General features: G+C 34.5%; 3 protein-coding genes across 10 annotated transcripts; all 3 read left to right on the top strand.

Annotated features, from left to right (window-relative positions):
• The first annotated feature begins 77 nt into the window (after positions 1-77).
• LOC125584206 lies at positions 78-758 on the top strand. Its single transcript, XM_048752302.1, has one exon. The coding sequence runs from the start codon at positions 78-80 to the stop codon at positions 756-758; it is 681 nt and encodes a 226-aa protein (XP_048608259.1).
• Positions 759-7,525: 6,767 nt separating this feature from the next.
• LOC125587184 (protein ELF4-LIKE 2-like) lies at positions 7,526-13,770 on the top strand. 8 transcript variants are annotated; one of them, XR_007323632.1, is made up of 5 exons: positions 7,526-7,883; positions 7,964-12,619; positions 12,703-12,837; positions 12,916-13,075; positions 13,325-13,770. XR_007323632.1 is itself a non-coding variant. In XM_048757367.1 (2 exons), coding segments are annotated over exons 1-2 (390 nt in total). In that variant the 5' UTR covers positions 7,526-7,881; the 3' UTR covers positions 8,352-13,770. The 8 variants fall into 8 exon arrangements, 1 of the variants encoding a protein (XP_048613324.1); XR_007323633.1 differs by having other exon boundaries at positions 7,964-12,455; XR_007323635.1 differs by having other exon boundaries at positions 7,964-12,455; positions 12,703-12,831.
• Positions 13,771-18,238: 4,468 nt separating this feature from the next.
• On the top strand, positions 18,239-23,657 carry LOC106381291 (probable phospholipid-transporting ATPase 5). Its single transcript, XM_048757363.1, is given in 10 exon segments — positions 18,239-18,512; positions 19,054-19,825; positions 19,828-20,965; positions 21,036-21,146; positions 21,232-21,508; positions 21,588-21,676; positions 21,756-21,843; positions 21,925-22,359; positions 22,442-22,633; positions 22,706-23,657. Coding segments are annotated over 9 exon segments (3,690 nt in total). The 5' UTR covers positions 18,239-18,512; positions 19,054-19,152; the 3' UTR covers positions 23,393-23,657.
• The last annotated feature ends 487 nt before the right edge of the window (positions 23,658-24,144 follow it).

Genomic DNA, 24,144 nt, shown 5'->3' on the forward strand with positions numbered 1-24,144 from the left:
GAACTTGCATCTGCTCTCCCTCCTTCTCGGTAAGCATCAATGGCGTCTCCTCAAGGTATTTCAAAAGTAAGACTGGCATGCGCCAAGGGGACCCTCTATCTCCAATTTTGTTTGTCATGATGATGAACGTTCTCTCTTTGATGCTTAATAAAGCCGCGGTAGAGGGCGTTTTTGACTATCACCAAGACTGCAAAGAAATGCAACTGACTCACCTTTGCTTCGCGGATGATTTACTGATCTTTCTTGATGGTTCAGAGAAGTCGCTAGAAGGAGTTTTGCAGATCCTCGCTGATTTTGAGCTTATTTCTGGCTTATCAGTGAATATTGCAAAGACCTCTTTGTTCAGCAGCGGTGTTCCAGATGATATTATTCAGAGGTTTCAGGCAAGATTTGGACTATCTCAAGCTTCCCTGCCTATCCGTTATTTGGGTCTCCCTCTAAGCTCCAAGAAGCTATCTTTAAAATATTATGATCCACTTCTTCTCCAGATCAAAAAGAAAGTGGAGTCTTGGACTTCAAGGACTCTATCGATGGCTGGAAGGCTCACTCTCATATCCTCGGTAATAGCGGGTATAACAAGATTCTGGATGTCGGCGTTTCTGTTGCCCAAATGTGTGATGAAGAAAATTAACAGTTTATGCAGCTCCTTTCTCTGGCATGGCACAATAGGCATTTCCACGGGTGCAAAGGTCTCGTGGGAAGAGCTCTCAATCCCAAAGACTGAAGGGGGCTTGGGGCTACGTAATATTATGCACTAGAACGAGACTTGCATCCTTAAACTGCTATGGATGATCTTCTTTAGGTCGGGCTCGCTTTGGGTGGCATGGATCAGAAATAAATATATCTCCTCTTCCTCCTTTTGGGCGTTGAACGGAAAGAACTACAGCTACTCTTGGATGTTTCGGAAAATCCTTGGCATGAGACCAAAAGCTCTACCCTTTTTGAAAATCTCTGTGAAAAATGGTGAATCCACTTTCTTTTGGTGGGATCCTTGGACACCTTTTGGGCCTCTATTCACATACCTGGCTTCAGATGGTCCTTCACTGATGGGCATCCCCATTGATGCTACTGTTGCTGATCTACGGACAACCTCGGGCTGGCTCTTACCAAATGCAAGATCAGATAAGCAACTGCTGTTATTCTCGTACATCTCCTCCCTTCAGCTCCATGACGGGTCAGATGTAGCATGTTGGTCAGTTGAAGACGTGCTATATAAGGGATTGAGACTTTTTTTTTTCAAATAGAACATATGAAAAGAAAGATCCAACGTTTGCCTAAAAAAAAAATTTGCCAAAAAAAAAGAAAGATCCAACGGTTTTATTTTTAATGGAAATTCATGTCCGACGGTTTCATTTGCACCGCAATGAATCATTTTTACATTACATCAAGCCATTTTACGATTTGATTTCCCCTGAAACTTTCTATAAAATGATTTAGTCTGAAACCATGTATGTATATATACAAAAGAAATGTAATGATGGGCCTTACTGATAAAATAATAGTAAAGAAAGATCCAAATGGATTTAGAGCATTTTTATCGCTCTCTTTTGAGCGTCTCTTACGAGGGGGGCACGGTTCAGAAAAAACCGTATGTTATGTATGCAAAATAAAAAACGTGTGTTGTGTGTTTTTTGCGCTGTTCGTGGGCCCCACCGACACGTGACGGTCCACGATTAATACGTTTTTTATTTTATTTTAATCAGAAAAAAAAAATCCTTACTGGAATTTAGGGATAAAGATGCTCTTATGGTCATTTGAGGGTTAAAGTCATACATATCATGCAGAATAATTGCTGCGTAGACCGAACTAAGAGCATGATTGTCGGTGGTCCTTGCTCTTGGGTCCTTAATACACATATATTTGTATGTATCTATTATATATGCGTATGTAATTGCGGGTTAAAGACTTTACGGAAACCCAAACCGAAAGTTCCTTAATTTAGTGTCTGTACGTAGACAGAGTTGGCAGAGGAAACAAACCCAGCGGTAATAGCACCGTCAAGGACAAATAGAACCTCAGAGGCACCAAGGTGAGTGTGCATTAATTGGGATCACACCTTTAGGAGCTAGGTCAAGTCTAGCGGTAGAGAGGCCTAGACCGTTTAGACCAGGGAACTGAGCGGCAAAACCTGGTGTAACCGCAGCACTGATGATGTTGGTAGTGTTACCGGGAGTGCCTAAGCCGGAAAAGGAAGATAATGCGCACACCATTTTGATTGGTTGGTGTAAGAACTAACTCGTTACTTTTAGCTCTGTTTTTCTCTGTTCTGTTCAGTGTTTATGTAGAGAGGTTGGTGGATGAAGTGTGTGGTGAACATTCAAAGATGGAGATAAGCTTAACCATTATGGACGTCCAAGAACAAGGACCACTCTTGAATACAAACAAAATGCGTCTTTTCTTTGACTGCCTGTTCTTCATCACTGGATCGCTGTGATCTGAATGATGATGTTGACATTGATATTTATTGCTGCGAAGATTTCGGGTGGTTTAAAGGAGAAGCCAGTGGACTCGGGCCAAGGTGTGGAGGTTTTGAGAAGAACAGACAAAAGAGTGAGCATTTGATGACACCAATCTTAGGTTCAGGGCATAATATCCGTATCCGAAAAAATCGACCAGAAACGATTCAAAATCAGGGTCCCGAATCCTACTGGACCCAACCTAAATACTCGAACGATCCAAAAAAAACTGGTACCAAATCTAATCCGTACCGAAAACTGAATGAATATCCAAAAATATATAAAATATATATATATATATATATAATTATAATAATATTAAAATCATAAGTCAAATACATTAGTTATTTTGGGGTCTTTATTGATAAAATTGGATAGGTTGGATACAAAATATCCAAACAAATTGTATCTATAATTATTTCCGGATAAAAATAACTGATTCGAATCGTATCTAATAAATATTTTTTGACGAATTTAGGTAGTTTGGATATAAAAATATATATGAATCAATTCAAGTAAAAAAGGTTCAGATTAATAATAGCATTTTATATTTTAAGATATATATATATTTTAAGTTTTCAATACATTTTATAGAGTTAATAATAGCAAATTACAAACTTTTAGAAAATTAAGCATATCACTGAATAGTTAATCATAAAATAATATATTTATCATCAGATTTAATATTTTTTAATATGTACAAACCAGAAAATATTCACCTTCTACAAATAGAAGGAGTACAAAATAAGTAATTGGAAATTCAAAATTGGTATTTAAAATCTGACAAATTAGACATATATAACTAAATTAATAAAGTTTAAGAGAACAAGAAATGAGTAGAGTCAAAATATGAAATTAGACCTTTGACAAAGAAAACGAGTAATTGCAAACGTTAAATTTGAAAATAACAAAATAAATAAAAATAGAAGATGGGAAAAATATGGTCAAGCGTGAAGTGTGTGGTACCATTGACCTTGTTTAACCAAATACGCTAGATTTGCATACTCAAAATTAGGCCTACGACGGATCAAGCAATTTTAAGGTATCCGGATCCGGATCCTTATCCGGCGGATCCATAAGTTTATTATCTTTATCCGGATCTGGGGTTTTCGGATATCCGGGCATCGGATATCCTTTTAAAAATTGTAAGATCCGGTGGATATCCGGATACGGATCGGGATCTTTAAAATAAAAAAAATAATAATATATATATATATAAAATATTAACAATAATTTAAAAATAAAAAGATATATAATGTTTTTAATTATCTCTATGTATAATATTACAAAATTTACATAAAGCCCGGATATCTTTTTAAAAATTGTAAGATCCGGTGGATATCCGGATACGGATCGGGATCTTTAAAATAAAAAATTATAATAATATTTATATATATAAAATATTAACAATAATTTAAAAATAAAAAGATATATAATGTTTTTAATTATCTCTATGTATAATATTACAAAATTTACATAAAATTTATATATACTATTATAAAAATGAAATTATATTAAATAAAAATAGTTTTTATAAATAGATATAACTATTTTGAAATAGTTATTAATAAAACTTACGCATCCGGATATTCAGACTAAAAATTTAAGATATCCGGATCTGGATCTGGCTTTGACGGATCCAACATTTTACTATCCGGATCCGGATTCGGCCCTTCTGGATATCCATATTTTCGGATCGGATCCGAATCGAATCTCATATTGAATCTGGATCTTAGATAAAAGTCCCAAGCCTACTCAATATTTTTTTTTTAATTATACAGAGGTATCCTGGCCTCACATAAGTGATCCAGACTAGTCACGTGTTGCCACGTTTCGGTTCTCTGTCCCTGGCGATGCCGAAATGTTAATTCCCCAGTGGCCGGGATTCGAACCCAGGTGGCGTACACGTGACTAGTATGGAGTATGTGCCTCACCTTCTACACAAGTAGATCTGCCCCTGAGTTTGGACCAGAGCTACAGTTGATGAACCATTAGAAGACACTATTTGACACCTAGAAGAAGGTAAAGAAATATTCTTATAAATATTCAGCAAAATGTAATGTAACTAGCACATGTGTGGCGAAGTAAAGAGTAAACGTACAAAAATGATATATTTCTTGGGAAAATTGAGCTGGATAGCTACAAAAAAATCATAATTTAATGTCTAACTAAAAAACATACCTCCATTATTTCAATAATATATACTATATTAAACCCTAGTATCCGGTTAATTAAAGCTCAAAATACATTCTTCTTCTTTGATTACCAACTATTACCACTTTTCTTCTACCCATACCACCCTGCCCTCTGTCATCGTTACGATATGATGATTTTCGCTTCTGAAACCTACATACCATGACGGTGTTACGGTCGAGGCGTTTCCGATTCTCTTCTTCACATCATCGATGCTTGTCAAATCAGTTGAAATAATGTATGTTATTTCGTTAATTCTATTTTAATAAGGCTATATATTATGTACTATTTGCATATTTTGATATTTGGGTTAGGATTTATATTATTTTTTAAGGTTTAGTGATTAGTGTTTTGCGCTCAGTTTATGAAATGTTTGAGTTGACGTTAGGGTAAACATTACCTCCTTTCCTACTATTTGTAAATTTTAGACATACATAGTATAGTTTGTTCAAAAGACATACATAGTATAATATATTTAAACCATTTTATAATTTCAATAGTAAACTATACCATTCAGCATGTTCTATTCTATTTATATTTTCATTTGAATGTTCTCATATGATGAAAGAGTTATGTTTACATGCTTATAATTTTATTTTTATGTTATTTACCATCTATAAGATATATATGAACATTGAAAACAGTTGTAGATAAACACATTATGCTTTTCTAATATAATATATTATTTGATAATTTCATTTATGTACTATTGTATTTAGTTCATTCTATACCAGTCACTCATTTAGTTTGTTCCGTCATATTCATTTTGGTTGTCGATGTGGTAATCAACACCACCGTACATTTTTATATTGATATTTATTCGTGTAACTGAAAACCGGTTTAAAAGAAGGATAAAACCGGGAGAAAATGGAACAAATGTTATGAAATCTAATTATGTCAAAATCAGTGTTACTTACCTAATTTATATTTGAAATATGGCTATTACACAAAGAAGTCCATATTTCTTTTAATTTTTCTTTTCTTTTTTTTGTTTGGTCAAAACAGAATGATATCTTACTTTTTATTTATTTTGGGTCAAAAACAAGAATGATATCTTTCTATGTTAAAGCATTGTTGTACATTGCCAATCATGGGGCTGAAAAATTGATACTAACCCAAAGATATATTTAACAAATATGCTCCGGCCCATATGTGAAGTTTTGGCAGGAAAGATTGTAAAGAAAATAAGAGGGTGTATTCATTAGAAAAGTTTGGCATGATTAGAATTAAAATAACTAATCAATTGTTATTCAACTATGAATTTTGAAAACTCATTTATAATAAGGGTTATTGGTAGGTGTATTTTAATGGATTTAGAAATCTACAATAAATAAAGTGTTATTGGTTATATTATTTTAAAATTTGTATTGAAATCATATGTTATTGGTTTTATAAATTCTAATTCAAATTACGTGTTATTCAATCATATGAATTTTACTAATAAATTTGATTTCATAATGGATTTGTATAGATTTTTTTGTTAAAAATAAAAAAAAAACTCAAATCCGAGGACAAACCTCCAGATTTGTAAATATTATCTAAAATTTATATGTTAGATTTGAAAATCTGTATATTTTATTTAGATTTGTAAATACTATATAGATTTATAAATGAGTTAAAAATATATATAAACCAATAACGCCTCCAAAATATATATAAATGAGTTAAACATTTATTAGCAGTGTTTTAGAAACCCGACCTGATACTGAACCATACAACTTACCGGATCACCGGGTTACTAAGTCGACTGCAGACGAACCGCGAGTTAATAAATAAATTAATTTTTTATATAATAATATATTAGATATTTAAAATATAAGAAATTTTTTATGTTTTAAAATCATTTGGAAAAATACTTAATTTCGTTTTCTTTATTTTTATTTTCATTTCACATAAAAAATATCAAAACAAATTAGACTATTTAAATTTTTTGTAACAAACTAAGAGTCATGAGATATAATGAAAATATATCAAAACTTAAAATCTATAAGAATTTAAATGTCTAGTATGAATAATCTAGTCTTTAAATTCAAAATAAGATAAAAGTAAAACATAAAATTATAATAAATTATCGATATCAAAAATAAACTAATACCAAATCACATCAACTAGTTTTGTTAATAGATTCATGTTCAACATGATCATATGCTTTTTAAAAACTAAAAACTAACTTATTAATTAGAATACAAAACAAATTAACTGAAAAATCCTAGGAAAAAAGAATTAAAATTCATGTATTGGTTCAACCGGTAGCCGGGTTTTAAAGATTTTTTGTGGGTTTTGTCGGATTTTTTAATTATGGGGTTTTCCTGTAATCCAAACCGGTTTACATACCGGATTACTGGGTTTATCGGTTTGACCGCAGATCTATGTCGGGGTTTGGAAACACTGTTTATCAGAGTACATTTCATATAACAATTTTAAATATTACATTTACTACTCCTGCCACGATTACCCGATTCTTTACCTGAAATACACAGGTCCAATTAAGACATAAGATAAAACAAATCTTACAGGTCGGGTCATGATTATACGCTCCAGATGTCTGCACTGGCACACCTTTAACAATAAATCTACAAAACTGATGCTGCAGAGCAAAAATCATTTTCAAAAAAATAGTTAATGAAAAGAAAAAAGATAAGAATCATTTATTTATATATTCCTCTTAAATCTCTCTGTCTCAGACTGTTTGTCTAGAGAGGACAAATAGATTCGCTTTCCCAGCATCCAATAATTGTCATATAATTTTCTCGAGAAATAAGATTCTTTGGTTTTGTTTCCCAAGAAAATATAATCTTGATTTCATCTCTGCTAATTATCCAGAGGTAAGGAAATCAAAACATTATTTTTCTTTTTTTTTTTTTCTTAGATATGAATCTTTTGGTTTAAGTGTCTGAGGTTTATAGACTTTACCTATTGCTATGAATCATATAGAAATGGTTTTTACTTTTGATGATATTATCTCTCTGTCTCTAGGCTACTTATAGAACAGCTATAACTTCTTCTCTTTTATCTATATACACATATAGATCTTTTTTCACAAAAAACATTGATTGGTATCTTGTCCTAAATTAAGGGTTCTGAGATTGATTGATTGATTGATAATATAACTGAAAAAGAAGACTTTTTATCTTTTTCTTTATGTTAGTGTAAAAATTGGGATCTTATTATGTGAGATCAAAAGCTTATAGACAAGGTCAACGGGAGAAGCAGAATTAAACAGTCTTGTTAAATGTGACTTGTCTTTCCCTTTTGTCTTGCATGTAGATTTTAATAAGCCCTCTTTTGTTTCTAACTGATATTGTTAATCTCAGGAACAAGACTAATCAAGATTTGAGCTTAATGGAATCAAGAATGGAAGGAGATGTGTTTTCTGGATATGGAGAAAGATACCAGATGGATGGCAAAGTGCTGCAGAATTTCCAGAAGAGATTTGTTCAGGTTCAATACATTTTGGAGCAAAACCGGCTTTTGATCAACGAGATCAATCAGAACCATGAGTCCAAACAAGCAGATCACTTGGGTCGAAATGTTCGTTTGATAAGAGAGCTCAATAACAATATCAGAACTGTGGCAAGTCTTTATGGTGATCTCTCTCATTCTTTCGCCAGATCAGTTGATGCTTCATCAGAAGGGGAGTCCACTGGGACCTTGAAATCTGATGGAAAGGCCAACAACCAAAAAATATTTAGATCCGGGTAATGTTATGTAGATTCGGTGCTAATTTGAGTGTGGATTTAAGTAATGACTTGTTGTTGTTGAACAAAAAAGACATTAACAACTTCACTTCTGTAAGTTCTGTTGAAATGAGTTCATGTCTTTAATTCTGAGAATAAAAGGAAGTTCATCTTTTATTAATCAGACTGATCATGTGTAGAGTATGTGGTTTCTTTTGTTCTGGATTTGACTTGTAGACCTTTTGTTGTTGTTGCAGTAACTAAAAGATTAGAAATGTTCATATAATCATATTGACCTTGATTTTAGATAAAATGAAGTATGAAACTAAGAAATAAAGGAAAAAGGAATTGAACTGTACTATAATGTTATCTAACAAAAGAAGTTCATAAAAGAGAATAAAAGATGATGATCATTGTTGCCTATGTGCTTGCATGATCCTTAAAGTCAAAAAGACAACAGAAACTTGTAGTTTTAGCTTTAGTTAGGTCACATTATTCCTCCAAGTTGATTTACAACAGAAAGCTTCTTTACTTCCTCCTATCCTTTTTCTTTTATTTATTTATTTTTGGCTTTTGGACAAGAGAATCCAGCCAACCTTTTAGTTCACTTCATGTATTGGTATTGCACTTTTTTTGTAATATTCAAATTTCTTGGCTCACACTTCCAATCAACTTTCTTGTGGATATCTTATTAAATTACAATAATGTAGGGATGTAAATAGCAGGGTCCCCATGCTCCGGTAAAGATCTCATGCTTGCTATAATACTCATGGTACTTTCTTCTAACAGAAAATAAAATCAAATTTGAATTAGTATAATAGGAGGAAAAAATATATCGAGAGACTCATATCAAATATGCAGGAGTTTCTTCTCTCCTTCAACATAAAGATGTTTATAGACAATGATGATCTCTAACGTTATATTCATCTCAACTTCAAAGCTTTACTTCTTTTCACCCTGTCTCTGCATCACTTTCATCAACTGTCCTTCCCAGTCAGAAACAGCCTTGCTCCATGCGAAACCTTATAGAATTAAAAGCCTCATAAATAGTAATGCTTCTTTGTACTGGCAGCAGCATCAGTAAAACTTGTTACTTCTTTACTAACTCATAGAAATGCAAAAAAAATTGTTATCAATCCTATTGGTGGGATCACACTTAAGAGCTTCAACACACAAACGAGCAGCGCCTTCCTTTGGCTGTAGCACCCTGCTTCTTAAAAAAAAACTTTTTGTTGCTGAAACCAAGCGGTGAAGTTCAACATATGTTTGGTCTGATCAATTAGTAGATGACTTTACCGCTGCTTTCATAAACATACTGCAGCTTCATTAAACCTCCAAATTAATTTGCAAGAGAAAGCAAATAATTTTAGTAGTAATTGGAATTTGGAACCATGTCAACTTCATGCAGATGCATGCTTCCACAGCCTTTCTTTTGTATTCACAAGTGCTTTGACCCGAGTCCCTTTCACAATCAGTTGCAGTATAATCATCTACATCACATCTCTACATTTAGCTCCTGAGACTTGATTCGAACAATAGAATAGTAAAAAGGGCCCTTGACTGAGGAGATATGAAGGTAGAGAAGTACTGGCCATGTCTGTAACTGCAAAGATACGGTTTCTTCCTCCTCACGTTACTACTGTAATCTTCCCAACAACTCAATGTAACCCTCTAGAAGAGAAAGAGTGACTTTAAACCAGGATAAGATTATTATATCATTCTTTCTCTTTCTGCAAGGTGTCCAAAGTCCATACCTACCTTTCATTTTGCAAGTTGCAACCTTATCTTAAACGTTATTATGGTGGCGTTATGTGGCTCTGATAACGTTTGAGACTTTCTTCATATATTTCACAGTTGATAGATTGTTTTGCTCGTTTAGTAGTACTTATTTACTTCTCTTTTTTTTTGGTGATAAATGTTTTTCTTTCATTCTATATTAGCTTACCTAGTGATGATACTATGATGTAGCTTGTTCTTACTTGATATATATTAAACTACCGCTAGTGGTAGTAGTAGTCATCGTTCTTGGTTTAGATTATTCTTTTTGTAAAAATTGTTTCTTATTAAACTAAGCCTCATAGCATTGATCAATCTCTAGTTTATCCTTACACCAGATTTGATGGTGTGAGAGGATCCAGGGACAATGCTTACATTGAAAGTGGAGTTTAATAGTCTCTCGGAGCTCTCTATGTCCAAGTTCTTGGGAGTTCGGAAGCTCCTTACATTGTTCACAATCACACATGTTGTCTTTTTACCATTGATTCTCTGTTTTGTCTCTTTTTAAAAAACAAGCACTTCCATCTCAACTCTATCCTCACACAAGAATTGATGGTGTAAGAGGATCTAGGGACAGTGCTTACATTGAAAGTGGAGTTTAATAGTCTCTCTGAACTCTCTATGTCAAAGTTCTTGGGAGTTCGGAAGCTCCTTACATTGTTCACAATCACACATGTCGTCCTTTATCATTGATTCTATGTTTTGTCTCTTTTTAAAAAACAAGCATTTCCATCTCAACCACTTAAGATTTCCCACTAGACTTCTTTTCCAAAAATAGCATATTATGTTCAACTGTAGTCTAAGATTAGGTTTGATGCTTTTTCTTTTATCAAAAGGGTTTGATGCTTAATAACTGTTTAGGTTGAAGAATTAAATCACATTGATTGTTGTTTGTTTGGTTATCCAAACACATTCATTGCTGAGTATTTGGAGTAGGTCTCTTTTGACCTAGTAAAGATCTTCACATGTTTATGAAAAGAAATACACTAATTATCTTGATGCGGTTGCTTTTACCTCCTGATGGGTTTATGCTTAGCCTTTGAAAGATGCAGCAGCAAACAGGCCATTGTTTTTTTTTTTTTTTTTTTTTGGTAAACATAAGCTACCAAAAATTGTTTGTACAGTGTGGTTTAGTTTGTAAAAGTTATAGAAGACAATTATGTATAACTTAACCACAATTAAATCTGGAGTAACAGAAATACCCACCCACCTACCTACCTACTCCATGAAAAGTTCATTCCGTTTTCCAAACTCTCAGTCGGCGCGTAATCCTAGTTTAGATGTACTAGACTACACGGTGTTCTTATACACGTGACACAAAACGGAGCGTAGCTCATTCTGTTTTGGCATTATTACTGACGTGGCAAAATCGGACATAAGCTTCCTAAGTGATAAACTCATAAGCTATGTATACGGTAGGCCTGGACACGGATCAAATATCCGAGTTTTGAAAGTATTTGTGATTTGTTTTGTATGCTACGAATATCTAATTTTTCGATTTGCTTTGCTTCGAAAAAATACGGATATTCGAAAAAACGGATATCCAAAAATAAATAGATATTTGCGGATATTTACGAATACGTACGGATATCTCATATGTTTTGATTAATGCAAATAATCTTAAAAATTTGATACAAATTTATTTTGTAAAATATTGTTTGCATGATATATAAGATAAAATTAAAATAAATAGTGAATCCACATATTTTGTAAAAAAAATTAAACTTATTTAAAATTTATAATAAGACAAAACTTAAGAAAAAATTATAATTGTCATAAATTTAGTCATTTCCTTTTATGTAATATTTTTATATAAGTAATAATGTGAATAGAATTTGTCAAATCATATGTTAGAATAACAATTATATAATTTTATACATTTAAAAAATCAAGATATACATGATTTATATATTACCGGTTCGGATCGGACATTCGCTTCCCAAAATTTTAATATTTGTGATTTGCTTCGATTTTAACGGATATTGATTTTTAGTATTTGCTTTGATTCGAAGGTTTACGGATATCCGGAATATTCGAATCAAATCGAAACGAATAACGAATCGAATCAAATTTAACTCGAAAAAATTGGGTGCTATCATATAGCTTTGTATCGGCTAAGTTCACGAGTTGGAGATAAGCGGACTCGAACCGCTGATATCCACCACAGGGTAAACCACCGCCTATCAGGCCCCTGACTGATTCTACCATAGAGGCCAACAATAGACTTACAATTTGAATAAAGAAAAAAATTGTATTTCGGATAAAATCCCCAGCTCTACTATACATTCCTAAACGGAGCGTAGTTCATTCTGTTTTGTCAATTGCTAAATTCTGCAGAATTTCAAGATGTGGAGTTAAAAGTTTTTCTTTTAGTGTTTTCATTCCTCTTCAAAATCTTATTTTTGTGATAAAAATAGTTACTTTGAAACTTAGTACTATTTTTGTTTTGAATTGTTTGATGGTATTATTTGAATGAGAATCAAATTTGGTTTAGCGTTTGATGTGAAATAGTACATAGTAATCTCTCAGCAGCATCCTTTATTGTGGATTCAGTCTCACTTGTTGAGCACATTTATCATTTTACTTGTTTTGGATTTCAGGATGTGCGTTTGAGTTAAATATACCATGGGTACTGTGGTTGGAACTGTTGTTGAGGAGTGCAGAGAGTTGTTTGAAGGGCAGTGCTCAGACAAGGATCACACCCAACAACTCAGATTGCCTACAAGCTTGTCTGGGTATAGATTACAAATTGTGTCTTTCGCTTTTGTAGTTGATCCTCTTGTTTGATATAAATGCCTTGAAATGGTTCTTAGGTTGCAGGAGATGGGAGACTAGTGCCTGCAACCGATGAAGAAATTTTGGAGGTGAACGAGTCGGATATGTATACTGCATCAGATGCTTCTCAGACTATAGGCTACCTTCCTGCCCAAGGGTTACCTCCTCGGTTGTCCCACCCACATTAAATTTCTCAAGGTTTGGTTCTCACTGTTATTTACATGTTGAAGCACTTTACATAAATACATATACAGGGAGTGGTTATCCTAGATTTGAATCAAATTTTTGGTTTTTATGACCAAAGTGTATCAATCCTTTTTCCTTTTAGTAATATGGTTCTGTTGCTTTTCCTCCTAGAGTCAGTATTGTTTACTTGCAAACTTTTTAATTAGACTCAGCTATCAATTCAGGTTTATTGCAGTCTGACAATTTGTGAACCATATACAGACCAGGTGAAAAGAAATCAGAATCTATCTGAAAATCTGAGGTCAGGTCTATTATCGTATCCTCAAGGAAGAGAGTTGCCGTCACCAGGGTGGTATCCTTTGCTGGATCTGAAATTGAGGTTCCATATGTTTCTCATGTCAGAAGAAGCCGTCCAAGTGAGTACATTATTTTTGGCTCTTATAGTATTTATCTTGGTTACTCATTCTTCTCAATATTGCACATATGGGAAAAACGATTTGTGTATGTTCTTGTGTGCGTAGTTAGCTTTGCTTTTAAGTTGAACCGTAATCAAGGATAATGCAATGTAGGGTCGATAACATAGCAAGGGAGAGAAGAAGTGTTAGATAAGATACAGTTTCTGTAGAGTTGTGTAACTTTATAAGGAATCTTTATGATATATGATAACACTATAACAAATATTAAGTTAATGATCTTCATTTCGAACTCTTAGATCTGCATTCGTTTTTATATATATCTGAATGTTGGACCCTCCAATGTAATAGTTTTTAAGTATGAAGTCTTTCACACGTATCTGAACTATGTGTTGATGACTTGTTGATATCAACAACAAGACTGTCCGAAATTGATGCGATATAGTGTAAATGTCCCAACCAAATGTTAATATGTGATCGACTCTAATCAAACTCGGTTAAGTCCTCCTGGTTCAGGAAGAGCTGTGTGTGGGGTTTCACCGGTTTGGGGTTAACCGTTTTACATACTTGCTTTTTTTTTTAAATGATTTTGTTTACAGTCTTGCATACTTGCTTCTACTCTAGAACATGTCACATAAATACGGCAGGACCAAATAATTAATATGATTACTAGATTTCTTATGTCCTATTGGGACATGAATATTCTACGTAACAGCATACGACACCTGTGTGTTCTTCCGGTGGATATTCAAATTTTGAAAACATCTTTTTCGTTCATTAAATATTGGAATTGCGGATTTTAAAACCATAAACACCATATAAAGTCTTTGAAAATTGATTACTATATCTTTCTCGCCTTAATATTTTGTCGCATTAAAACCCTACACGCCCATATGAAAATTTAAAATATTTCAAAACGTAATACTAACAATAATTCAATTAAACTTTATAATAAATTAATTATCGTTTCGACCTTATTGGCGCATTGATATGTGCTTTTCTCTAAGCCGTGTTGGGCAGCACGTTAAAATGGACCACCACGTTTGAGTTGTGTTAAAATCAAATTGACCGGTTTTAATTACGTTGTGGGACTCCTCTTTGTAGGTCCTACTCCCTCCTTCCACGTTTCCATTTGTAGCCGTCAGATTTAAATTACCACAAAACGATTCGTGTTGAAAAGTCAATCAAATCGACGGACACGGTTAGCTGTTGGGTGAACTAATCAATATTAAGGTCGTTCGACCACGACATCGCAGCGGCTAGTCAAAGTCATGTGCCATTTTTTCTACAAATTTAGAGTAAGTTTTGGTTTCAATCTAAATCTAATTATCGCCACATGATTTTTTTAACGATTATCGTTTCTCGTTCGAGTATTGAGTTAAACTTGATTTTCCAAAAATGGGACCCAACAGTGATAAAAAGGAGATTAATGGTCTATAAGCGTGAGTGAAAATAGTAAACAGTGGTCAATACCGTGTGCAGGGGATAAAGAAAGTACACAAAACTCGAAAAAAGCCAAAAGAATCATGGACGTGGACCGGTTCCATGTGACTATCCTTCGAACCAAAGTAAACTTGAAAGCTTTTCTGGAAAAAACCTTAAATATTTCACGTTGACATTATACAAATGAAAAGTTGAAAACTATAGAAGTAGCACACAACAAAGATTAAAAAGAAAATAATATGAAAGATAAATCTTCGATTTTTGTTGTCCAGATGATTTAAAAAAAATAAATATTCAAATTTATGTTCACTACATAGAATAAGAATATTAATTAAGTAATTAGCATTCGATAAAATAGAAAATACTAATTAGCATGGTAACGAGGATTTAATTATTCAGTTAAACTTACTGTCTTTTTTTTTTACAATTTACTCACTCATTTTGTCCACATATATGCTTTATTGATAGTCAACACCAACCACTATAACGTCTCTATCTAAAATACACTAACATATACTTATATAATCGAAGTAAAAATAAATACAGGGGGGGGGGGGGGGGGGGGGGGGGGGGGGAATATACATAAATCTATGAGTACGAAACTTGTCATTGCACAATTTTGATCTCTATATGTATCTGTGAGAAGAAACAAAGATATAAATATCTGGTTGGTTAGAAGAATGTATACCTACCTTGTTATTTAATTCATGTAATATGAAATAAATTTACATATTTTGTTTTTTCTCATCACGTCTTTGTCCCCCCCCCCTTGCAAATAGAGAGATAATATACACTATAAGAATACATCATCTATGATGTATCCAGTTCTTATCCGATTCACTCCACATAGCATTTTTTTGCTATTCCAAAATATCTTGATCCTTCTTTGGTCAAAGTCAAGATATCTTGATCATTGCTAATGTATTTTTCATTTAGGCATGTTAATGATTTGTGTTAGTATTATTATTGTGTTATCATTCATATTCAAACATGATAGATTACATGTTTTTGAAAGAGTTACGTGTCTTCCTTCAATAATTTTGTACATTTCATGTTAATATGAATGCAGCCTAATTAACCCACCTCACATATCTCCAAAATGTGTAAATATATGTTTTAGGAGCGTTTTTCTTGCTATTGATTGTTTTAGAAATTTAAATTTTGCCAAACGAAATATATTAATCTTATTTGTAGATATGTCATATTTTAAAGCATTTTATTTTCATATTAAGTAATCCAGTTTCTAGTAAACATTTAATTATATTGTATGTTTTATACCGTTGATATGTTAGTGAGCGACAAAAGACATGATTTAGACAGACAATTTTTTTCTACATCGAATAAACGTCTCCAGCGGCTACGGTCACCGGAATTTTTTCATCTGTTTTATTTTTTGTTAATTGATTTATTCCACACGAATTATGATCTACTATTTTTGTTGCTTTATCATTCAAGTGTGTCATTTCCTTCGGTGATGGAGTCTAACTCTGTTACTGTATGTGTCTCCCTCTAGGAGTTGTACTTTTTGATGTTCAATATATGCTTCGGTTTTATTCTGTTTTGTTTGATGCACTGTCTCCGCCCTAATATATTTCATAGAGGTGTTCAATATTCACAACTAATATTTGAGAATTCAGTTTCGCATCCCGCCATGGCCGGGAGAGACTCGAAGAAGGCTGCATCATCACAAAATTGTTTATCTTTTTATCAAATTGTATTTCCAACATACACATCACTGTAAGGGATGGAGACGAAAGACCTTTGATGTCTGTTACGTGTGACCAATATGGATAAGAGAGGCAATATGGAATCAAGAAATTTGGTTACTCAGACATTTGAAGAATTATATATCTAAAAGGTTGGATGATGTTGTTGCACCACTCTCTGGACGTTGGGAAATAGTGTTTGTTAGGGCATTAACCATGCTTTGTTTGTGCATTAATCTGAAGCATACACTTAATAATTGGTGTCAAGTCGGGAAGACTAGAAACCTACAATATCTTGGAAGGATTTTGGTACGGACTAAATAGTACCAAAGTGACTATTTTTGGAATTATGTTTGGAGACATCGGTTTTGAAGATTTGGTTTGTGAACAAAAAGTTCATCCTGAAGCTGCGTTCAAATCACATCAGAAGAAGATCAAATACGTAACAGATCATATAATGTGTTATTGTATAAGACTATTCTTTGGAAAGCATCGTTTAAATCTCTTATGCTGTAATTTTTTTCATTGTTGGTCAAGTATTTTTTTTCATTGTTAGCTTATGTGTCTATGTATTAGCTTGTTTCCAAGTAATTATGTAATGTTTCTTGTTATCACAATTTGAAATTACTCGAAAAAGTAAGTAATAAACCAGATTTAAGACTTTAATAACATTAAGATTTTTTCTATGAATTAAAACAAAATTACATAGGTTCTATGGAAAAATCTGATTTTAAAGCGAACAAAATATGGAGCGGATTGGTTCAACGACTCTACCTGAAAGTTTGGTTTCGTCGCAGAAGAGAAAAAGGTTGTGTGTGACAACGTCACCACCATCTCTCCTAATTTTCTGAACCCAAGATACCTTTCTTTTTCATCAAATCAAAGACCTACAACAATATACCTTTTTTTGTCGGGACAAAACAAGTATTTTTATATCGTATAGGAAAGTGGTATTTTTACTATTTAGATAAACATCTTTCTGGTTCAAAAAAAAAGATAAACATCTTTCTTTCATATCAAACTTTTTATAAAAACACTTAATTTAGAATATGTATTTTTTAAAATAATATTTTATATATTTTTGGTTTATGTGATACACAATGAAGAATGAATGGTAAATTAGAGTTTCACTTAAATTTTATTTTCTGAGTCCATTATTTAATACTCTGATATTTAATACTAATAAATGGAAGGAATATAATCAATTACTTAAAAAAATCATGATATAATTAACAACTTCACCAATTACGCCTTCTAGATACAAGTTAAATAAAAATGATATTTAAAATCATAAAACTCATTTAAACGCGCTTTATTTAAACTATTGCTTACCATAAATTACAGCTGGCTCATAAATACCTTTACATCTTTCCCCAGATTTATATTAACTATTTTCCTTAACATCCATAACTCTCACAAGTATTTTTTTTTTCAAATTTAACATCCATAACCAATCACTATTTTGTGCTAAGGAAAAACTTACTTGTGGGTAATTGCATACGTATTACTGATAGTAACGTATCTACCAATTACGCTGTTTAATTAATTCTAAATGTTAAAAATAGTTGTAAATTAAAGTTAATTAAATTATAGTTGAAGAGAGAGATACATAGGAAGAAGAAGCAGACCCGAAAGTACCTGCACTGGTTCAGATTTGCTATCTTTTGATAGAAAAAAAAATCCAAAACCGAGTGAAATTTTTCTCCGATTTTTGTTTTTGCTCAATTTTTCTAAGTCTCCTGAGAAAACAAAGAGAAGAAAAAGACAGCAAACTGATAGAGAGAGAAAGCTGCATTTTTTTTTAAATATGTATGCTTTGTGCTCATCCTTCTTGATCTAACATTGCCGACAATTTCTAGGCGAATAATCAAAGCTTCTTACATTTGGGTTTGTCTTCTGATTCTCTACTTCTCTTACAAATCTCCACCTGTCTGAAATTTTTTTCTGTGTTTCTGGGTTTTCCATTGTGCTTGACTTGTCATCTAGTTTATGGATCTTTTATCTCTAATCTTTTTTTTACAGCTGTCAATTTTTTTTTGCGTGTTCTTTCATTCTCCTGCTTAATAGTTTATCTATCTGAATTTAAGAATCAAATTGAGATTTCAAAAACTCTTATAATTTCTTTTTTTTTTTCTTCTCTTCTGTTTCTTTGGTAATTTTTTTTACTCTCTGGGCTTTGTAAATTCATCATCTTTCATAGAAAGTATATTTTTTTGTTGTTGAACTTAGATTCTTTTGATTTGTTTTCCCTATAGAGGTAAAATTTTATAAATATTTTTACACAAAAAATATATGTACGAAATTCGAGCTAATTCCGTATATAGCTTTATCTTTGGTGCTTGTGTCCTTTTAGACTTTCTCTGCCTTTTCCAAAAATATCAAAACTTTGGAAAAAATCTTATAATGGGTTTTGTTCATATATGCACAGGGTAAATTCAAAACCAACATGAAGCAGTAACCTATAATTCTTGAGGAACTGGATCCTGTTTAAAGATCATCTTGTTCTCTTGAGTAAAAAAGAGTAACAATGGCTCGAGGTAGAATACGATCAAAGCTGAGACTAAGCCATCTCTATACATTCGGATGTCTTAAACCAAGTACACTCGAAGGTGATGACCCTCCACACCCGCTCCACGGTCCAGGCTTCAGCCGTACAGTGTTCTGCAACCAGCCTCACATGCACAAGAAGAAGCCTCTGAGATACCGTTCCAACTACGTCTCCACCACTAGATACAACCTCATAACATTCTTCCCAAAGTCCTTATACGAGCAGTTCCACCGCGCTGCAAACCTCTACTTCTTGGTAGCAGCCATCCTCTCCGTCTTCCCTCTCTCCCCTTTCAACAAATGGAGCATGATCGCCCCTTTGGTCTTCGTCGTGGGACTTAGTATGATGAAAGAGGCTCTAGAAGACTGGCGTAGGTTCATGCAGGACGTCAAGATCAACGCTAGAAAGACGTGTGTTCATAAAACTGATGGTGTATTTCGTTCTAGGAAGTGGAAGAAGGTCAGCGTTGGGGATGTTGTGAGAGTGGAGAAGGACGAGTTCTTCCCTGCTGATCTGCTTCTCTTGTCGAGTAGCTACGAGGATGGGATCTGCTACGTGGAGACTATGAACTTGGACGGTGAGACTAACTTGAAAGTGAAGAGATCTTTGGAAGTGACGATGACGTTAGATGATGAAGAGTCTTTCAAGAACTTCATGGGACGATAAGATGCGAAGATCCTAACCCGAGTCTCTACACGTTCGTTGGGAATCTTGAGTATAAGCGTCAAACGTTTCCTCTTGATCCGAGTCAGATTCTGTTACGAGACTCGAAGCTAAGGAACACAGCTTATATCTACGGAGTTGTGGTGTTCACAGGGCACGACACTAAGGTTATGCAGAACTCAACAAAGTCACCTTCTAAAAGAAGCAGAATCGAGAGAACAATGGACTACATCATCTACACGCTTCTTGTCTTACTCATCTTGATCTCTTGCATCAGCTCATCAGGCTTTGCTTGGGAGACAGAGTTCCACATGCCGAAGATGTGGTACTTGAGACCAGACGCGCCTGAGGATCTAACTAACCCTATAAGTCCTGTCTACGCTGGTGTTGTTCATCTCATAACCGCTCTATTGCTTTACGGTTACTTGATTCCAATCTCTCTTTACGTCTCCATAGAGGTTGTCAAAGTCTGGCAAGCGAGTTTCATCAACCAGGACTTGCGCATGTACGATGACGAGAGCGGCGTCCCTGCGCAGGCACGGACGTCGAATCTCAACGAGGAGCTTGGTCAGGTTCATACCATCCTCTCTGACAAGACGGGGACGTTGACATGTAACCAGATGGACTTCTTGAAATGCTCCATCGCTGGGACTTCCTATGGTGTGCGTTCTAGTGAAGTGGAGCTCGCTGCTGCTAAGCAGATGGCTGTTGATCTTGAAGAGCATGGAGAGATATCAAGCGCTAATACTCCTCAGTCTCAGACCAAAGTGTATGGCACTTGGGACAGCAGCTGCACGCATGAGATTGAGATTGAAAGTGGTAATAATAACAATCCTAGAGTTCCTATAAAGGGATTTGGGTTTGAGGATGACAGACTCATGAATGGAAACTGGTTGAGAGAGTCACAACCAAATGATATCTTGCAGTTCTTCCGCGTGTTAGCTATTTGCCACACAGCTATTCCTGAGCTGGAGGAGGAGACTGGTAAGTACACTTATGAAGCAGAGTCACCTGATGAGGCTTCTTTTCTTGCTGCTGCTAGAGAGTTTGGTTTTGAGTTCTGTAAGAGAACTCAGTCTAGTGTGTTTATCCGTGAGAGGTTCTCTTCTTCAGGGCAAATAGTAGAAAGGTGAGTGTAGTAAGATAGGCTTTTTTGATTATAGTCTTTAATTCTCTACTAAGTAGCATACACAATGCAGGGAGTATAAGGTTCTGAACTTGTTGGACTTCACAAGCAAAAGAAAGAGAATGTCAGTAGTTGTAAGGGATGAGGAAGGGCAGCTTCTTCTACTATGCAAAGGAGCTGACAGGTTAGTTAGCATCCAAACCAAACAACTTACAGCATCTAACAAGACATGTGTTACATAAGTTTTTTTTGTTTCCTGTATTTTGCAGCATCATCTTTGAACGGTTGGCTAAGAATGGGAAGACATACTTGGGACCGACCACTAAGCATTTAACTGAATATGGAGAAGCTGGGCTACGTACACTTGCACTTGCTTACAGAAAGCTTGATGAGGAAGAATATTCAGCTTGGAACTCTGAGTTTCAAAAGGCCAAAACTTCAATAGGTTCTGATAGAGATGAGTTGCTTGAGACAGGAGCTGATATGATTGAAAAAGATCTTATCCTTATAGGTGCTACTGCTGTGGAAGACAAACTCCAGAAAGGGGTATGTATTATTAAACAGACACACTAAGGTCATGTCTTATCTTGCATATCTAAACTCAGTTTCTTTCATTTGGATGTAGGTTCCTCAGTGTATAGATAAACTTGCTCAAGCTGGGCTCAAGTTATGGGTTTTAACTGGGGACAAAATGGAAACAGCCATCAACATTGGGTAAAATCTCTCATTTATCTTGAACATAAAACTAGAAATGATATATGTTATTAACAAATTACCTTTTTATGAACTGCAGATTTGCATGTAGTTTACTTAGGCAAGGCATGAGACAGATCTGCATAACATCAATAAATCAAGATGGAGGATCTCAAGATTCCAAGAGGGTATACTAAAACATTCAATGACAAGTCCCTTCAGCTACAGTTTTGAAGCTAACTTTGTATATGTAATGTTTGATGTGTCAGGCTGTGAAAGAGAACATTTTGAACCAACTCACTAAAGCTGTGCAAATGGTGAAGCTAGAGAAGGATCCACATGCTGCGTTTGCTTTGATTATAGATGGGAAAACTCTAACTTATACATTGGAGGATGATATGAAGTATCAGTTCTTGGCTTTGGCAGTTGATTGTGCATCAGTCATTTGCTGCCGCGTGTCTCCCAAGCAAAAGGCTTTGGTAACAAGGCTGGTTAAAGAGGGAACTGGCAAAACCACATTGGCGATAGGTGATGGTGCAAATGATGTTGGGATGATTCAAGAAGCTGACATTGGTGTAGGGATTAGTGGAGTTGAAGGCATGCAGGCTGTTATGGCTAGTGACTTTTCGATTGCGCAGTTTCGGTTTTTGGAACGGTTACTTGTCGTCCATGGACACTGGTGCTACAAAAGAATAGCTCAAATGGTAATAAGTAGCTCTTGTGGGGGTTTTGATTACCTTTTTATTTGTAGTTTTGTTTCTAACATTGTGTTGTTTCTACATCCAGATATGCTACTTCTTCTACAAGAACATAGCATTTGGTCTCACTCTCTTCTACTTTGAGGCTTTCACCGGCTTTTCCGGACAGTCAGTGTACAATGACTACTACTTGTTGCTCTTCAATGTTGTCCTTACCTCATTGCCAGTGATTGCCCTTGGAGTCTTTGAACAAGATGTTTCCTCCGAGATCTGCTTACAAGTAAGCTTTAATAATCACCCTTCAAGAAGTTGAATCTCTGCTGATGACCTTTTCTTGCTTGTGCTTGTGTAGTTCCCAGCTTTATACCAACAAGGAACAAAGAACCTCTTCTTTGATTGGTCAAGAATCCTTGGATGGATGTGCAACGGCGTCTACTCATCGCTTGTCATATTCTTCCTCAACATAGGAATCATTTACTCTCAATCTTTCAGAGCAGGTGGGCAAACAGCTGACATGGACGCTGTTGGCACAACCATGTTCACTTGCATTATATGGGCAGTCAATGTTCAAATAGCACTAACCATGTCCCACTTCACTTGGATCCAACACGTTTTGATATGGGGAAGCATCGCTTTCTGGTATCTCTTTGTAGCACTCTATGGGATGATGCCATCAAGCCTCTCTGGAAACGTTTACAGGATTCTTGATGAGATTCTTGCTCCTGCGCCTATCTACTGGATGGCTACTTTGCTGGTCACGGTAACTGCAGTTATTCCTTACGTTACTCACATAGCTTACCAGAGGTTCTTGAATCCAATGGATCATCATATCATACAAGAGATCAAGTACTACAAGAGAGATGTGGAGGATGCTAGATTGTGGACCAGAGAGCGTACAAAGGCACGAGAGAAGACCAAGATCGGGTTTACGGCTAGAGTTGATGCGAAAATCAGACATCTAAGGTCGAAACTGAGTAAGAAGCAGTCAAATCTCTCTCATTGTTCAGCTCAAGATGCAATGTCACCTAGATCATTGTAGCATGTATAGGGTTTGGTTACTGGAAAGGTCTCAATTCTCTGATGCGTCAAGACTTTGGAGATGGTTCTTGATGCTGTTTTTGTGGAGAGGTTATAGGAGTGAGATCGATGTAAAGAGTAGTAGCTGATTTTTTTTTTTTTAAGTGTTGGTTCTCATTTTTCAACGTGCTTTGTTTCTTTTGTACAAAACTTAGGTTTTGTGGATACTTACTTAGGACACAGATTGCTAAAACCTAATTTTATATTGCATATCTACAGTTTTTTTTATCAGGCTAAGTAGCTGATGTTACTTAGGACACTTACTTTGTGTCTAAGTAGCTTTACTTAGGATACTTCCTTTGTGTCTGATGTTACTGAGGACAATTCCTTTGTGTCTAAGTAGTTTATCAACCTAATTTTATCAGCCTAAGTAGCTATGTTACTCATGGCCGGTTCAATAGTGTCATGACCCGGAAAAAAAAAATTAATTTCCAAACCATTATTGTTCTTTAAAAAATCTGATAGATATATGTTTTTTTTCAAAATACCAGAAGTATTTTTAAAAATAAATTTATGAAAATAAAAAAAATACTTTCATATAAAAAAATTTTTGGGCCCTTTTTCTTATTTTTAATATAAAAATACATGTATTTTTTTTTAAAAAAATCGGATCCTTATCTATTAAGAAATAGGGGGACAACGGATTGACCCGGGACGGTCGCACCGCTCGCCCCCTATCTAAGCCGGCCCTGATGTTACTCTTCTTCTGTTCCT

Source organism: Brassica napus, chromosome A2 (genome assembly GCF_020379485.1).
Source record: "Brassica napus cultivar Da-Ae chromosome A2, Da-Ae, whole genome shotgun sequence".
Classification (NCBI taxonomy): Eukaryota; Viridiplantae; Streptophyta; class Magnoliopsida; order Brassicales; family Brassicaceae; genus Brassica; species Brassica napus.

Bases quoted from the DNA above. Each gene is read 5' to 3' on its own strand.
- LOC125584206 (XM_048752302.1), top strand. From the start codon at position 78: ATGCGCCAAGGGGACCCTCTATCTCCAATTTTGTTTGTCATGATGATG.